Source organism: Mya arenaria, chromosome 3 (genome assembly GCF_026914265.1).
Source record: "Mya arenaria isolate MELC-2E11 chromosome 3, ASM2691426v1".
NCBI lineage: Eukaryota > Metazoa > Mollusca > Bivalvia > Myida > Myidae > Mya > Mya arenaria.
The window spans coordinates 24,210,979-24,230,221 of record NC_069124.1 but is presented as its reverse complement, the minus strand read 5'-3'; the positions used below and the strand labels follow the sequence as shown (position 1 = coordinate 24,230,221).

At 33.4% G+C, this 19,243-nt stretch overlaps 1 protein-coding gene across 1 annotated transcript; it reads right to left on the bottom strand.

Annotated features, from left to right (window-relative positions):
* Positions 1 to 484: 484 nt before the first annotated feature.
* Positions 485 to 19,243, bottom strand: LOC128225870 (protein draper-like). Its single transcript, XM_052935768.1, has 7 exons — positions 19,228 to 19,243; positions 16,140 to 16,211; positions 7,901 to 8,056; positions 4,051 to 4,188; positions 1,508 to 1,648; positions 1,114 to 1,254; positions 485 to 585 (listed from the first exon to the last, which is right to left on the bottom strand). Exons 1-7 carry the CDS (start codon positions 19,241 to 19,243, stop codon positions 485 to 487), a joined length of 765 nt encoding a protein of 254 aa, XP_052791728.1.

Genomic DNA, 19,243 nt, shown 5'->3' with positions numbered 1-19,243 from the left:
AACCCTGGAGTCAGGTGGTGTTTGTATGGGTGTTGGTTTGGTTGGTTATGGTTTACATACAGCTGCATCGGTGCATGACTGAACGCTGTGGTATGTACATGTGTTGACACGACGACGTAGACTGTTGACTGTACGGTAATACTTACTGAGTGTTACGTTATTACGAGGGTACGTCATTATTTAATTCTTAGTGAAACGTCGTCAAGTGTTATCGTTAGTTTTGAACAATACAGTTTTATCTGTAATTTCTATATACTGTACTGTGTGTACTTTAGGAATAGCATTTGTTAATTTTATGCCATTGTGTTTGTTTAACCATGGATGTTTCATTGTGTTAATACGTTAAGGCTTATTTAATAAGCAAAGCAGCAATTTAAGTGATATAAATTGTTATTGTAACATGCAATTAGAAATACCAATTTAACTCTAGGATATCGTGGGAAAACGATTTACAACATTTTAAAACCAATATATAGACTACGGACTATAAGAACTCACTTTCAGCTACGTCTAATGTGGCATAATCAGAAGACATCGATGCTCCTGGTACAGTGTAATGATTCTGATCGTTCTGGTCTTCCTTTCCTTGTTTATGATAGATTCATAAATTTGATCAATTAAAAGCCAACTTGCTAAGCCCATTTTTTAACGCAATGATAATGTACATACCTTGTCCCTTTTTTCTTCTGCAATATAGTGTTACTCTAACCACATGTTCTATAATTGCCACACCAAGTAAAGTTGCCAGCACTGAAACCGCTGTATTCCCTTCGCAAGTCTTATTACTTTCATCTTGTTTTTCACCTTTATTACAAAAAGACATTTTCCTGTGCGGTACAAACACGTTATGACACTTGACCGCTATGGAAGGCTATCCAAAAAATTATTTACGTGCATAATTTTACAATATACACTCTGAACACCGACACCTAAATGGCTTTTGCTTTTCATTGTTGTCTTTGACTTAAAGTTCCACTTGAGAAGGATATACATGTTAATTTAGTATCTAAACGTATCCCTAACCATTCCAATGTTTGTAGACATTTGCTGATATTAGTTAAAATATGAATGTATTGCATGTGTTGTCTTTATGAATCTGTACTTTTTACCTACTTTTATTTATCGGTTCTGAGCATGTGCCACCTCCCCAGCCACTGAAGCAAGGATATAATCCACACGAACCGTCTACGTCGTCACACTCATAGCAATGACATTCATTCTCACAATTAACGCCAAAGGTCTGCTTATCACAACCTACGTAAATTTCATATTTGTTTTAGGTAAAGATTTAAAAGGAAATAATAATAAAAATGACAATGAGGGAGTTCCACACGTATCGTTTAAACATGTTTTGGATGATGAATTCACAAAATACATACCACGAACACATTGCGTTCCCTGTCGTCCCATGTAACAACCATTTTTGCAGTTTCCACTTGCAAAAACTTGATATTTAAATATTCGATCCACAAAATAACATGATTACAAATCTCAAAATCTTACTTACATGTCTTAAAGGCGGCGCCGCTCCATCCTTGAAGGCAGCCTGGAGAAGAGCATTTTCCTGTCAAAATGTCACACTTCTGGCCGTCGCTACAGTGGCATTTTCCCCGACAGCTATCACCAAAACTACCAGCAAACGGACAGTCTAAAATATCAATAGCAGTAATATATTATATATATGGACATGTATGTGATAATTTTAATAAAATTAAAAAATATCATGCAATTTTACATCATAATTATAAAGATTGAGTAAAGCTTGTTTAGTATTCTACATGAGGAACACGGCTTATGTTTTTATTAAACCCAGTTTGAATACAGAATTGTTGCTTTGTATGAGCACGAAGGACGAGACATTGATAAGATAACACAAATATAACCATAGGGGCTGAAATAGGCAATCCCAGATATTAGCATATGCACATATCATGTATGTGCCTTGTAATTCTAAACAGTTTTAAAATTCATTGAATTCACAAGGCCATTGCAAATAAAATATTTATCTAAGCTCATCTGGTAGATATTAACTGTTAATTTATGCTCAAATAAGACAAATATTCTATGAACTTATTATATGAAGTTTGGCAAAAAGAAATCAAGTGAAAACTTACCCTAAGTGCAATGGCAAAGTAATAAATCACATACGACATACCTTTTCCATATAAAACCACCTCACATATAGACACCACTGAAACGCCAGTTTTTCTAATAACCAAGTACTGAAACTAGGTTCTAGGCAATGAAAGTTCCACTAACGTTCCAAATATGGATGCATTGTATATGGTAGCTATAGGGTCTGGATTGTTGCTACTTGAAAATGACATATTACTCGCCGATATCAACAAACTTGTACTCTGGTAGTTGCCACCTGAAATACCATTTCTATGGAGTATATACGACAATAGCTTAAGTTTTGATATTGAAAGCTTCGTAGTCATGCTATATATTTTCTTGTGATTTAGCGTCCGAAAAAACAACTAGTCGTCACGTGTCAAAGTACTTACGTCCATAAACCCTTAAGTATCCAACTGAAACCATTCGTCCTAAATTTATCTGAAGCCAGGGATCTGTTGCCTCTTGAGTCACACTACACACTTGACACAACAATGTATCATTATTTTTAGCATGTGTTAGGGTTTTTTCATTGTAAATGTTTGATGCGTTGCACATGTCGTATTTGCTCTGCTGCACGGCGTTTACCCCATGGCTGTCATGTTTAATTATGCTTAAATCTAGATTTGAAGAAAACTGTTATGTAATAAGCATTTTATATAATCATTTTAACATTTTATTGACTTCTTTTCTCTGTCGGACTGAAGACATACATATGTGAAAATGTATTGACTAAGATATAAAATTTATAGGACAACGCTGCGAAAGTAATTTCAAAAGTGGACATTTAAATTATACAATTGAAACTACAGGGACTATAGCCTGAATTTTATCCGATTACCTGTGGTCGTCACAATAATGAAGCCAATCAAACGTCATACAAGAAACGCAACGCCAGAAGACAAAAAACTATAACATTTAACATATATGAAATCAGAGTCATTTGGTTATTGCTCGTAGGTTTCCTTAAACTTTGAAATGAATCCAACAGAGTTAAATTAAAAGTCAGGGTTGATATAATTAACCAAGGCATCAAAGTGTAATACTTCCAAACTTTAAAACAATTTGCGCATTGATAGAAAATTTTGAACAATATTATATTTTTGACGTCCTTTAAATGTCACACTCAAAGAATGAAAACGCGTTTATATGTCAATAATGAAAAAAATCCTAAACAATTATAAACAGACTAAACATATCATGCTTTCAAACCTTTCGTAGTCGCAATAAATTAGTAAAATGGTAAAAAATACCAGAGGTGCAGTTTTGTCCACCCCACCCGATAGCACATCCTTTTGAGCAATTGCCGTACTCAGAATGACATTCATCACCATCGTTCATGCAATGACATGTATAGTTACAGTTATAGCCATATACGCCATTTGGACATTCTTTAATGAACAATTGTGTAAATGTTAAATATATATATATATAGCATACGTTATCAAACAAATTAAGAATACACCAATATTGTGCGAGCATATTCTACTAAATTAATTATGTTATTTTGATTAAACGTTGCTGGTGTGAACATTTAAAAGTCGTGTTTTCCATGAAAAAAAATTGGAAACTACAACCTACAATAACCAACACGTCCTGAGAGTGAACATTCGACAAAAAGAGATTGATCCAATTCTCCCTATTTTATTTATTAACAATTCAATTAAATAGAACGGTTTACAAGGCCTGTATCAGTGTATGTCAGGTGAAATTAAGCCATTGTGAAATTTAGGAGAGCAGATTTTCTAAGGCTATTCCTACAATTCCGTTTAAGTGGTTAGCTTTCATTAATCAATAGTTCATGTTGGCAATCAATTTTCAATATAAAATGTATGTTAATATGTCTCAAAGATGACGGTGACTATTTGCAGAACTAATACAATATTAATCATGTTTATTGTTGATACGTGTACGAATTGTCTTAAAGCAACTTACCATTCTTACATTTTGCACCTTGGCTACCTCGCTCACAGCCGGACGGACAATGTCCATTTTGTGTGTTACAAAATACCCCATCTCCGCAGTTACCACACTTTTCTGCACAGTTTAGTCCGTATGTTCCTTGCGTGCACTCTGGTTGCAATAAATTGAATGCTTTATCAATAGTTTTTATTATACTATATAGAAATGTGTTTTTTCTGGAAACAGTTTAGACATAGACATATTGCCATGATGCGTATTTTTAATGACTGTTTTGTATTCATTCGTTCATTTATCTGTTTTGTGTATGCATTAGGGTTCACCCTATTAAATTAAAAATCAGCACTTTTTATCATGTCTTATAGCAAATAAAATTATGTAAGTATAAAACGGTATAAGTATTCAAACTTATTTAACTATTATTGCCCAACCTGTGTCGCATTTCGGAGGCTGAAAGCCCAGTTTGCAAATGTGTGTCTGTCCATTGCAATGTCCGTTAAATCTGTCACAAGGTAAACTACTGCATTATCCACAATGGCCGTCGCAATTCTGCCCATATGTGTTGTTGTCACAACCTTTTAATCAATCCATAAAGTAATTAATTAATAAGTTACAAGATCCGGATATTACAAAACAGTAATTGAAAGCCATGTCTAAATCATGAAATCTGAACATATTGACTACATGGAACGGTGTTGAGATAGTCAAGAGATGATAAAATTGTAGAGATGTCTATGTCATGATATGTGATTGTGTCAAAACCACCAAATTTAAAATAGTGCAATGGGTTGTTTATAAACCGAATGTTAAATTGTAGATGGATGGTAAATATGATGTGTTTGTTTTGGTATTTATATTGTTTTCTTACAGACATTGAGCAACAAATATACAGAGATAAATATTACTTTAGGAATATGTGACAGCGAATCAGACAGCATGTGTTTGACTAATTTGAACATGAATTCATACTGACATGAATTTCGCTTAAAATAATACTCTCATAATACGTTTAATTGGAAGGCTCTGTTTTGGCGCGCTTCGGCGGTAAATTTCAACCACAATTAAGGGTTATACAGATTATACTATACTAAACAAATGAGATATTTGACTTCGTCATTCTACTCAACACCTATAACGGAACACTGGTAATTACTATAAAACCTTTTCGGGGAAGAATCTGAAGTACAAAGTGTTTATTAGGACAACAGAAAACTATCAAATATCCAGTTTGAAATTGATACTTTTACTTTCTTTGAGTGCAAAGGGAACCGTTATACCCATTTTCACATCCATGTGGACAAATTCCTGTTTGTGTGTTGCAACAGGATCCAGTCAAGCAATGTCCGCATGGGTATATACATCCAGGTCCAAAGGATCCACATTTGCAAACTAAAAACATAGAGACACAGACACATCAACGTTTTGTCAAGGTCGATCAACAATCAACTGACATCAAATTACTATAAATCTTAAGTACATGGTAAAATCATAAAAGTAAGTCTCAGACCATTGAAAGAGGAACAAAACATCTGGCAATCAACTAAATGAGATGTAAATTTGTTTGCATACTGAGACCATTCACAAGTTATTACGCTGTTTCCGGAGGGTTATGATGTTACCCATTGTTTTATATCTGTATATATATATATTCTTTATATATATATATATATATATATATATATATATATATATATATATATATATATATGTGTGTGTGTGTGTGTGTGTGTGTGTGTGTGTGTGTGCGTGCGTGCGTGTGTGTGTGTGTAAGTTGTGCATTATTAATATCATCTTAAAACATGATATCGAATAAATTGTGTAATGCTGACAATAATAGAGTGAGTTGCTTTAGAAATGGTAAACATAAGTTAGTAATTTAAATGTTTATGCAAACTGTAAAATCACATATCGTTACCAGTACTAATACTTATAAAACAATTGCAAACAACACCCGCATTATACTGGATCTCTATGTATCTTCTTTTAAATATATTTCGCTCAACAATCAACAAAAAATAGATCTGAGAATTGAAATTATCAAAATATTGTAAGAATAATTCGTCGAATAAAGCATATTTAAATTATGCAAGTTGTAACCACGAAGTAAGTTAATTAATGTACTACCTTTTTCTGCATGCTATTATACTTAATTGTATTTTGCTTTGATATTTCTTTCGTCGTATCCAGGGAGACAAGAATGGCATTCTCCGGTTGCCATGTCGTAGGTACCATTACATAATCCCTTGTATTGACATCTTTGTCCAAAATGACCATCAAGGCACTCAAAAACGATGGATGATTTGAAGCAATTGTGATAAAACATACAGCGGTGATTGAAAACATAACATTAACTTGACTCCTCTACAATGCAAATTCAACAATATACACTGTAAGTATAAGGATATAATAAATACTAGATAAAAAACATGTCATACAACTCTTATTGATTTTATATTCTTTGGCTATGATAATTTAAATACTGGCTTGGTCGCTTTTCAAGAGTTACTTGCCGCAGGTGGCCATATTATTCAAATGCATAATATGTGTATAAAACCACAAATGAGTCATTTTTATAATGTACAATATACTTTAGATTTCGAATGTGGTATCCTGTTTATCAAGACTTAGTTTATGACCAGTAATTGTAATTAATCCAACTCTATTAACATTGTATTAGGACACCACATTCATCAGCAGATTCATATATTAAGAGACACACGAAGGCTAATTTTGTTCAACACAGCTTTGTTCAAAGGTAATGTAAGTTACCTAATCCGTATACTTGAAATTTGCATATTGTCAGGATCGATGGCAACGTTTTCTTCGATACTTTGATTACTTGTATAAGTATTGCAGGTTGAAGTGTGATGAAATACACATGGTTTCCTTGGTTCGGAAACCCGGAGTATATTTGCTTCAAATTCGTTGTCAACTCGCCAACACTCACAGTGAATGGTTGGATTTGTTCCAAATGACCTATGCAGAGATATTTTTCAGATATCAGTTTTAATAGTGTCCATTATACTCAAAATCGTAAGCAATGTTTATGCACGTATGTACGACGTTTCAGTCAAGGCTATATCAAAAGATTTTATACAATACCGCGTTATAGAATTCTGATATTTTCATGTCTTAGGATTATCATTGAATTGCAATTGTACTTTGAAAATAATTATATATACTCTTAAAATGCCTGACAAAGTTTACATGTCAAATTAAAATAGGTTGTCTCAGTAATATTAATCGTACTCTTTCAAAAAGTTTGGCAAGTGCAATTTTAATTTATCTCATGGCAACGATTTACTATGTCATTCCCGCGACTTCACCATCTCTAAATTTTGGCAACGATATACTTAGTTTCAGAAACGGGTTAGCACGTCATGACCACGTCATAACTAAGAGGCGCGAACGTAAAACTAAGCCGCAGTAACGAGATAGTAAGCTGTGGTCACGACATACTATGTTATGGACACGAATAAGTTAGTCGTTGCCATTAGATACAAAAGGAATATGTCACCTCTAAACCACCGCCGAGGGTTTCCAAAAGAATATAAGATATTTCGTTGTAGAGTTTAAATCATAGTTACTATTCATTGATATTGGCCGCAATGCCGTCTTGAAATTGATAAATGGAAGTAAGATCATTACACCAATATCATAATTATTCGTCAAGAGACCTACATCCTATATTACACAACGCACAAATCTGATTTCAGATAATAAAAACTTGGTTTGCAATTACTCTTTGAAAATGTTTTGACATGTTTGTCAAGACATATCATCTATTTCATGCATTGTCATATATGTGCAAGCATTTACTTCTATAAGGCCCCTTTGTCATAAAAAAACATATTGAATAAGTTACCGTCTGATCTTCCAATTATCTGTATGGCCTGTATGAAATACTTCTTGACAAGGTCAATCATCCACCAACCGTCAGCAGTTTGACTGCAACAATCGCACGAATCTGGGGTTGTGCTTGGATTATTGTCTATAGCCTTATCTTTGGAGTACGTTGAACCTGCATATATCACTGGATCTCCCATATAAACTTTCACATCTCATTGAATGGCTTGAATAAGCTCGGAAGTAAGTTCTGAAGTGGATCACATGCATAATCGTTATGTAATTCTTGTACCATATTAAATTTTCTTGGTTTTCGTTCAGTCATCATTTTGCATATGTGAACGGTAACCAAAAGGAAGACGTTACATTCCGTATCGTATACGTAAATTATAACGATACACACTCTACTTATTGAACGCTATCCTGTACAAAATATAACGAAACAGTTATATCGCCAATTACCATACTGATTGTAATTGTGCACCGCACTGGTTGTGTAGAATTGCCATAAGCTATTACGTTTAAAGTAAATATAGTATTTTATATCAGACATCAAAACATTTTAAACATAACAAACTTGATTGAATTGCCTAAGTTATCTCATATTTATAAGAAAAGCAAAGAAATATTTGGGGGAAAGGGGTTAAATTTGTATATTTATAAATACACGTTTTTTCAGTTTTATAAGTCCCCTCATTATTGGATAACATTTTATTCTCTGACTTTCACATATATGAATTTATTCTTACCATTCGGTCCAAACACTTCAACCTCACATATAACTATTGGCCATTTTTGCCAATTTGCTGGTATAATACTTGTCCTTTCTAAAATAAGTCGCACATATCTGGCTTGTGTAACAGAAAATCGGATGTCGAATACTCCATTTGTTGGGTAACTGTTCGTATCTGGCGTCTGATTAACTGTAAATTGGCTTTCCATTATACCAGTAGTGGAAAGATGAATCACAAAACCTTGTAATTGTTCTAGAAATTGAAGTCATTAAATGTTCGATAAGCACTGTGCATATAAATTCAAATTGACGATAATTTGGATGATGGTCACTAAGTCGGCAAGTGCTATTTATTTATTTTGAGGAATTAAGGTTACCATGCATTTAACGGTTGATAACTTAACAACGAAGTACTGAATATTAAAAACAAACTAATACCAGTGCAATGTAAGGCAATAGAGAAGAGCATGTCTTAATTTTGATAGAAAATGTTGATTGTACATTCAGTTTTTGCGAGATTTGTACTGATGAAAGTGTTCAAATATGGTTGCGAGATTTGTACTGATGAAAGTGTTCAAATATGGTTGCAGAAAGAGTTAGAGTATTTTATATTCAACTCTATGACGCTCTTATTCAAAATCAATACATACATGTATAACAAACATCAATTTTGACTGATAAACCTTTAACTACTTACTAAATAATGTATTTATGGAACAAATTATTTGCTGATAACACGGTTGTAACCGTGTATTTAATAGCAGAAAGGGCAAACATATTAAATGATTGTTGAAAGCTAAACGATTTATTGTGTTCTACTATAGTCTCAGAAGGTAGATATACCGTGTTCTATGCTCATTTCTTTCAAATTAAGCTCTGTATCCTCCATATAAACCATTGTTTTCGACATTTATTCATCCTTTATGGATTATTAAAACATTGTGGTAAATCTTATTCGGGATTAAGAGTGCAGTGCATCTTAAAAGCAAATGTTAGTAAATATATTCATTGTTAAAATCCGACCCGAGCGCACGCGCGTAAACCCGTAACGAGGCGTACCGAGTTACTGGATACGCACCGTGCACGAGTGTCGGATTTTTTTATCCGGATCTAAAAACAACAACATAATTGGCATATTTTCTTCTGGCATACTTTACATTAACAATATATGAAACAAAAAAAGAAAACCTATTGTTGTATATACTCACAAAAATACGCGTGCGAGGCAATTTATTGACGCGTAGAAATTCAGATAACTGTTCATGTCAAAAAGCTCTTCTAAAAATCGCGTTTTTGACGATAACTTATTGTCATTTTTAAATTTAAGTATTGCATACTTATATATAATTTCACAGCGTTATATTGAAACTATTTAATGTCTATTTGTATCAACCATACACAGAAAAGAATTGGCGCGTTTTTGCGCGTGATCTGACATGAGTGATACAGATGAGATTGCCAAGCATGGCTTAATTCACCCTTAATGCCAATCTGTTTTAAAAAAATCATTATCTATCACAGTTTAACCATCTTAGTCATTCCAGAAAAATCCCGAATAATTCAAAGTATTACCGTGATTTGAATCGCGGCGTCCGTAAACCTTCATCAGGTCGATATTATATATCAAGCCGAGGTCGACTTGCCACCAGGGAGAGCTTGCACGTCCAGATAATGTGAAATGCGTGCTATACACGGGAGTGCACGTTTTGTTGCCGTCTACAGCGTTCCCCGCAGACCAAAAGCCACCAGGCAAAGGGTTTAGAGAGTACTGCGTGGCGTTCTTGTTCAAGGCCAAATTGATTGCTTTAACATAGGAAGTGTACTTATAGCATACTGAATAGGTGTTGAACTATTTCTTTTTGGCTTAAATAAAAAAAAATGTACAGTTTACGTCCTTACCCGTATCAATGGATTGAGCAAACAATATCACGATCAGTAGTCGAAAGAATAGCCCGAAAGATCTCTGAAAAACACAACTGTATTACTGGCATTGCTTATAAGAAATAATATTAATTTTAATAACAGGCGTGTCTCAATTGCAATACTGTGGCAGGGTCAGAGTAGAAGTAAACTGGTGGGAGCAATCATACCTTTTTTATGAATACAAAAATACTTTTTAATGGGGAGAGCACTGTTACTTAAATACCATATGTTACCCTGCTCACTCTCTAGAGAATTCGTACATCACTTTGATTAGAATAGCTATATAGTTCGATACATCAAGTTAGCGTTCCGGGGACTTTTGTGCTATCTTGTAAAAAAATACGTTTCAAGTATTTGAACCGAAATACATATGTGTCTATCGCCCATTAAGGGCTTGTGACTTTGCCTAGTTAGCGAGTTTTCGAAATAACACAATACTATTGATTTAATATGTCATTTAATATGATGCACAAAGTCATATACTGTATAAAATTATTGGATAATATTTCCTTTTTCAGTTCAAGGACTTTTTTGAATTTATTTACAACAGGCTGATGAACACTTAAAAAGACCACCCTGTGTGTGTGTGTGTGTGTCGTGGGTGGGGGTATATTGGTATGCTTGTTTTTCATTCTAAATAATATAACAACACTATACATACGGACAAAAAGGAAACAGCTAAAGATATACCTTATAAACTATTTTAGAAATCATTTTAGAAAGTATAAATATCTTTATAGCTAGTTTTATGAATAATAGATATAGTGCAATTTTATGAAACTTTGCGAAAAATAGCGCAGCACAAAAGGGGTTTGTTTAATAAATAAACGTATAAATAGATGTATGAAAACTTAGCATATTTAAGTTTTATGCGAATCATTTACATAAGGAAGTTACGGTGTCTCATTTAATAATTGATATTGAGCCCATAGATGTCTAACAATAAGTGTAATAGATTAACAAAATATCATACAATTTAATATATATAAATATAAATATTTACCTTAGTCGATGCCATTTTATTTCCTGTTCATTAGACTCTCAAATATATTCCTCTCCATCTCGCACTGACAATCAAGTGTCTTTTTTAACAGGGAAGATCAAATCCGTATTAACAGTTGACCAAACTTAAATGATATCTAAACTCAAACACTTGTCAATCCTCGCTGTTAAGTAGGTAAATATTCCTGGTTGTTCAGTATAAGATTAAGAGCTTCCCTTTGGGAGATGATTCACATTTTTCCGTTTTCCTGTTTAAAAAACATAAATAACATACGAATAATTTAGTATTGAATCAGCATGGGATTAATGTAATATTTTGTGCAGATTTCTCCTTTTTTAGTACAAAGATTTCAGGACCTTTTAGTCAGGTTTTAAAAGGGTGGTTCACGTTACGCAGACATTCCAATTTATGCATTAATCGGTCTACAGATGTTACAAATCGTAGTAGTATGTGTAATGCATCTTTAGGCTAGAAATATGGGAATTATCGGTAAACTGATGGTGGGATGATGATTACATTCTCTATTCTGATCCATCGTTAAATGTTATTCGCTATAATTTATTAACCATAATTGATGTTGAGGGACTGTAGGTTACGCTGGCTAGAATGGCTAGAATATTTTTTGTAACTTTATACAATACGCTTACGCAATCATTTGCTTGGTTTGATGTTTACCTGAGTACAAAATCGAAAATAACAAACAATTTATAGACCATTTTATTTTACCTTTACTGAAGGTACTGCCTTCCCAGCCAATTGCATACCCACTACTATAGCCTCCATGCGTAATATTGCACTGTTCGGAGGAGGTGTAACAATGACACAGTCCTTCACAATTGTATCCAAACATTTTACCTGTGCAAGCTGAAATTGACAAACGGTTAGCGAATCAGCAACCGCACTTCATCATTTTTTGTGAAACTTGGAATGGATCTAATATATTGATATTATAAAAATATCATCCATCTTCCGCGTTAAGATGTCAAATGACTTACCTTTGAACGCTTAACTGGAATAACTATTCGTTTTTACCACCCAAACAATTACGTAATATTAATAAAATTAATAAATGTATAACTTTGTAACTTGTAAAGCATTCCCACAGTGCAAAAGTAAGTTTGACGGTCAAAACCACAAACTCTTCAAAAGTCAAATTTTTGTTGTTTGAAGGTACAATATTTCAAAACCACTTATATAAGTGTTTTTATTAGGGATGCACACGAATGGCAAAATTGATATTCGAATATTCGATTACCGAAATATGTATTTTAGAAGATGTAGTAAACTACTATTATTATTCGCTAAAGTAATAGCCGGGGCATTTTAACCATACTTTGTCGTAGCCAGAACGCGCGGCGGACCCTGATTTCCCCAAATGAGCCTTTGAAATTCTCCATTTTCAGGAAGAAAAAAGCAATACATTATAAGCAGACAAACAGCAAATCGAATAATTGAATTTCGCTGCCTTTTGTAAACAATGTGAAATTAGATGGATTCCTAGTCAAACAGTATTTTGCGCCAATGGAGGGTCTTTCCGTAAGATGATCAGCATCGTTCTGAGATTGACCTCTAAATTGACTAAATATAACTATGGAAACCCAAAACAAATTCGGTTCTAGTAAAATAGTAAAACGAAAACAAGTGGATTGGACTAAGCTTTTGTACAACAATAAAGGAAATATATCCTAAAATCCATTTCAAAGCACGAAAATTGTATCGAATCATTGAAACAGTATAAATCACATATATGCAACAATATTATTGTAGCACATGACATTCATATCATCACCTCGATTTGCGCTATGTTGCACAGTATTTGCAGCCAAGACAACACATTGGTGTTAAAGCCGATCCCTAGCTAGTTATTGTAAAAGAAGGGGGAATTAATGATACATGACGCGTATCTAGTCATCACATTCACACCTCTGGCATTATGGGTCAATCGTTGTAAAAACAAGACAAACATACTTTATAAACAACATCAGTGTTGTAGGCAAAATGTGTTTATTCTCTTTATTGATCTTTTTTTTCGAACATTCGAATATCGATTTTGACATTCGAATACCAAACGTTTGATCGAATATTCGAATATTCGTTTGCATCCCTAGTTTTTATACATTATGTTTTACATTTATAAGTGTTTTGAGTGCTTTGCATATTTAACGAAAGAAGATTATTTCAGATTTTTTTCTTCAAAAAAGCACATTCATTTCCACGCTAAATTTAAACGAGATAATGGATGGTCTCATATTCCAAATATTTGATACCATCAAATTTGTCTTATGGTGGTTATATTTTTATTCAGAAAGGTATTTCTATTTTTGTAATCAGGAAGTGATTTATAGTCAATATTGTAATTAATATATTTTTCATATGAAAATATATCACCATGAACTAACAAGGTATTGTTAATTGGATAGTCTGAAATATTTTGACGAGAAGGTTGTTTTATGCTATTGCAAAATAATGTACGTCAAAACCATTTAAAAAATGAAATGCTGAGTGTGGTTATTTTTGGCTTTCCACACCCACTTTCTATTTCCATTTATTTAAAAAAGCTTTGCTTCATTTAGCTAATCTATATTATATAGTATATTGTGGAAACCCCACAAACAACTTTTACAGTTTGGGTCAGATCTTGCATATTATAACCTTATATCGGTTTCTACTACAATACATAAATTGTATGACCCTGGGGAAAAGTGACACTTGACGGAATTCAGCTTCTAGCAACCAACAATGTGACGTCTTCAAACCCGCTATATGCAGAGGGGAATTCCGTATGCAGGCATTAGTCACTCGATGAAAATTCCAGCCAGGGCTCGACCTCGAAGTTGAATTCGGTGTTGATTTAGTTATAGATATATTAGATCACGAACTTTTAGATCGCATTCAAGGCATGTTTGTGTAAAAGCCTGTGTAATAAAATAAAGAAATGACACAATAGTAATGCATAAAACTTTCACGACGAACAAAAGAAGAGCAAAAATATATTCGTAAGAACTGCAGAAAGTCAATCAAAATTTCTTGCATCATTATATTGCATAAACCTTTCACAAAGAGCAAAACAAAACAAAAGTATGCTTAAGGTTTAAAAAAAAGTCATTCATAATGTCTTTCGCAGACAAGTACGTCAATACTTGTTTCTGATAACAACAATGTCCAAACAATAACATTACATATCGAAATGACATCCATCGTAAGCAAGCCAAGGTCAACACTAACAAAGAGAAACCCTACACAAACTTCATCCTGGTTAAAGTGTGCATTGAGAAGAGCTGAAGTCACTTAATGCCTCATGCAGGCAGACGAACCTAAATCGAACAGTGGTGCAACAGGATAAAAGGAGAATGTTGACAAGATCTTTTCAAAACTAAAACATGATATCGAAAAATATAGCACTGCCCAAAAAGTATGTGTTTAATTCATAGATAACGAAATAAAATTGACTGGAAATGACGCTTCGTTATAAATTCGTGATGGAATAAAAACTTCATGTCTCATGAAGTCGAACAACACAACAAAACGACCATGGTAAGGGAAATTGGTAACATCTCTCGGCAACTTGAAACTTTATTTCAGTGACAATTTATCCAATTTGGACAAGTGACAGGCTACTAAATTCACGGAAAATAATGACTTTAACATACGAATACGATACCTTGAATATGAACTACCTTACAGTTGGTGAAACCCATATCTGGATTGGCAATGAAATGGGACATTTAAAGTTTTACTTAGTAAGTAAATTCGAAATTGAAAAATTATCGAGAGCAGTAAGTAAGTTTTTCGATGACAAGTGGACCGAACATCAAGAGGTCCATGCAGAGGTCAAGAGCTATGTCACAATTAATCAACTAGGCTGTTCTAAGACTGCAGAGGTATCTGGACACTCGAAGTTGGGTTTTACGAGCTAGCTACGAAAGCGATAAAAATAAATATCAAACGGGGATTGATCCCGATAGCAATAAAGTAGGCTTAGTACTCGTTTTAAAAGAAATTAAAAACACGTCGGCCAGATTCTACCAGACTATCTGGCGGTAAGGTTGCACAAGGTGTTGTGAAATTGTCGTTGAGACATTGGATCAAATACTATGGGTAGAAAGCTAGAAAAGACGTAAACCAAAGCAATCAAAACAAAAAGGACCAGATGAAAATTTGTTTTAAAGGACTATCCATGGTTTCATACGACGCTAATGGAGTAAGGATTGGTATTCCCTATAAGTGTGAGTTGATTAGAAAAGAAACGTTCAATATAGTTGTTATATTCCAACATTGGCTTCTGTCACTCAAAAATCTAGAGAATGTTGATAAAAAGTGTACATCGCTGGTAAAAACCGGTGAAAGTCACTTGTATTGAACGCTCAAATAATCCTTGTACATGAAACAAAACTATATTTGGTCAGCAGGCACAAACAAAACATAAAAATAAACTCAATAAATTAAAAAAAACGTTGTATAACATGTCAGTTCTTATTTTTATGTTGCGTATACATTAGCGTTTTTTTTGTTTTTTTTAAATCAACGTATTAGTCACTTATTGCGAATCCTTTACAGTATATGTATTTTTTCAAAGAATTTAATATTTGCTATATAAACAAAGAGGCCCTACATATCCCTTTTCACATCCCGTTTTGCATGTTCGAGACACATGGTCACACTGCTCGAAGCCTTATTTGCAGTGTCGACAGTTTTCAGCGCCTTTGTTTCCATACGTTCCGTTTGGGCAATCTTGAATTTTGTGATTTAAGGTTAAAGTACCAATACTCACAAAGATGCTGGTATGTTAACACATTTCAAGGTTTATGTATTCGTTTAACGCTAATTAAGAATACCAACCTTTATGCAATAGCTCAGACATATTTAAAGGAGTTCGACACTTGATTAAGTTAAACGTTTAAACATACGTTTTTGAACATTTAAAGTCAACACAGTATAGAACATATGCATATATCACACCAGATACCCCAAAACAACCGTACAACGTAAAGAACCCTCTGGGAGGGGACTCAAATTTCACCCAAGCCAACGTTAAATGCTGGAACCGCTCCTGATTTATGTTTAATAGGCGTTATCCATTTATTGGGGACACGAAATACACAAACTTTATGCTTCGAATGCATTAAACATCAATAATGCGAAGTTCTAAAACATAACATGAAAATACGTACAACATTTAACTTTATTACAATTCAAGTCTGATAAAATTACCTGTTTTAAATATTTTCACTTCACAAAGGACCATAAATTCCAGGATCCCTAATACAGTCGTGATGTTGATTGAAGTTGCTAATCTAGGATGGAATACATGTTGGTCCAATCCAATTTTACCGCGGATTATAACGTTGTTGCTCAACGATGCGTTAGAAATAGAGACTTGAAGTCCATTACTTTGTAAACTATTATATGAAAGTGACTAAATTATTTAACGATTACAAGATTCAATAGGGTCATATACCAAATTAATTAGTTAATGCGTATTTGTATGTTTAAGTTATTGCTAATACATATGGTTAATTCATACAAAACGATAATTGGATGTGCAGTAAAACTGCGGTCGTTCAAAGAGGCGGTGTTCATTATTTGACGAATTGATTATTCTATAAAAGGTAAGAGAATAGTGAATTGACATCAAAACAGCATTGCGATATATTCAAGATTTTTATAATGCGACTTATGTAAAACTCCATTATATTTAGACATCACACTTAAATGTACTGAAGAGTGAGCTCGGGATTGTTTTCGCATTTTCTTCTGTATCCAATGAATGAAAAACACACGAATATATGAGATAGTAGAAAGCTCATCCTTGTCTATGCATTGTTCATGCTGCTGATACAAATATAAGCTACCAATGTGTGCTATTTCGTTTGGTTAAAGGACGGATGGATTGTCAACTGTAGTACTACGTACTGTTGAACATCTGTCTTTGGCACAACTAGCTCCTAAGCTTTTTGATGAAGCTATATAATGTAATTAGTGAGTAAGTGAATTAAATTGATACGCATTGTATTCTTGTTGTTTTGCACAGAAAATGCACGCGAGTAAAATCTTATACCTAGTCCAACCATTTGAATGCGTCCAATCATGCGTTCGCAACCTAAATCGAGAGATCACCATGGGTTCGCTGCAGCTGTAACACTGCATGCTCTACAAAGCTGGGTATCGTCTGTACCAGGAACTTCAATACCATTCAAAGCTCTTTCTGCTGTGCATTCTTTGTACACCGAGGATTGGGTTGGAAAACCAGTTACTAAAGTCAAAGTCAAAGTCAAAAGTCAAAATTTTATTAGCATTATTCAAATTGAACATTGCCAAAAACATATATACAAGATGGCATTTAATGATATCAGTATAACATCAAAAGAGAAAAGTATGTTTTATAATATCATGGTATAATAGAATTTATACAATTAAGCATTTCTTCTATCTGTAGCAAACGATATATATGTTGCTATGTTATTTAACAGCTTAACATTGTCAGTACTTAACAAAGTATTAAATTTGGTCCTATTTGGCCATTGGCAATTATATCTTGGTAAATATTTGACACGAAGGTCTCTATACTTTGGGCATATCAAAAAAAAATGATACTCATTTTCAACAACATTCATATTGCAATGTACACATTTTCTATCTTCACGATTAATATTCCTATATCTCCCTTCTTCAATATTAAGACAGTGTGCTGAACATCTAAATCTAGTTAAACACATCCGAAATCTGTTATTATTTATATAATACAAGTATTTTTCAATGACAAAATCGTGTTTAAAACCAACTTAAGATTGTGATTTATCTGAGTTTCTAACACTCGTATACCATTGTTGCAAATAATTATCATACAACCGTCTTACAACAGCCTCTAATTGCAGTCGTGTAACATTTTCACAATCAAACATAAAAGTAAATCCTAGCTCATCGAGCAGTTCCTTCACTTTTAGGGTCCATGTATTTATATACATACCATTGTTATTTTTCATACTATCAACTTTATATAAAAGAGACCCAGGATAACGTTTTATTTTATACCAAAATCTAATTATTCTAATTTAAATTTCTAAACAATGATAATGGGAATCTTGCCAATTCACCATATACTGCAGCATTACAAGTCTGCTGTCTAACACTTAGAATTTTAGTTGAACTCTCTCGATATCCTGAGCTCTATGGAAACCCCATACTTCACAACCATAATTCAGTATGGGGCTTATCATAGCATCAAATAACTTTAATTTATCACGTATATCTAAAGATATAACATCAAACAATCGATTTAAAGAATACAAAGCACGCAGTGCTTGTTCTGACAACTGTTTTTGTGATTGCAAATATGTACCATTTTGCGATATTGCAACACCTAAGTATGTGAATTTTTAAACAACATCAAGTTTATGCCCGTCATACATCAAATTAACATTCTCAGTTCTGTTTCCTTTTTGACATACCATTACAAAGCTTTTATCTATGTTAACAGTTATACCCCATGTATTACAATATACATGTAATTTATTTAGTAAGAGCTGCAAACCTTGCTCAGTATATGAAAATAAGACAGTATCGTCTGCAAATAACAGCATAAATATACGAATTTCATCAATAGTGACTGTATCAATACAATCTCGACTTAAACTATCTTCCATATCATTTATAAAAAACAGAAATAACAACGGTGAAAGAGGCTCACCTTGCTTAACACCCAT

What these genes read in the sequence shown, in the direction of transcription:
- LOC128225870 (XM_052935768.1), bottom strand. An exon ending in AGGTGCAAAATGTAAGAATG is followed by an intron (nt 1,649 to 4,050) that starts GTAAGTTGCTTT and finishes TTGATATTTTAG; the next exon opens with ACTGTCCGTTTGCTGGTAGT. An exon ending in CGGCGCCGCCTTTAAGACAT is followed by an intron (nt 1,255 to 1,507) that starts GTAAGTAAGATT and finishes AAATTTACGTAG; the next exon opens with GTTGTGATAAGCAGACCTTT.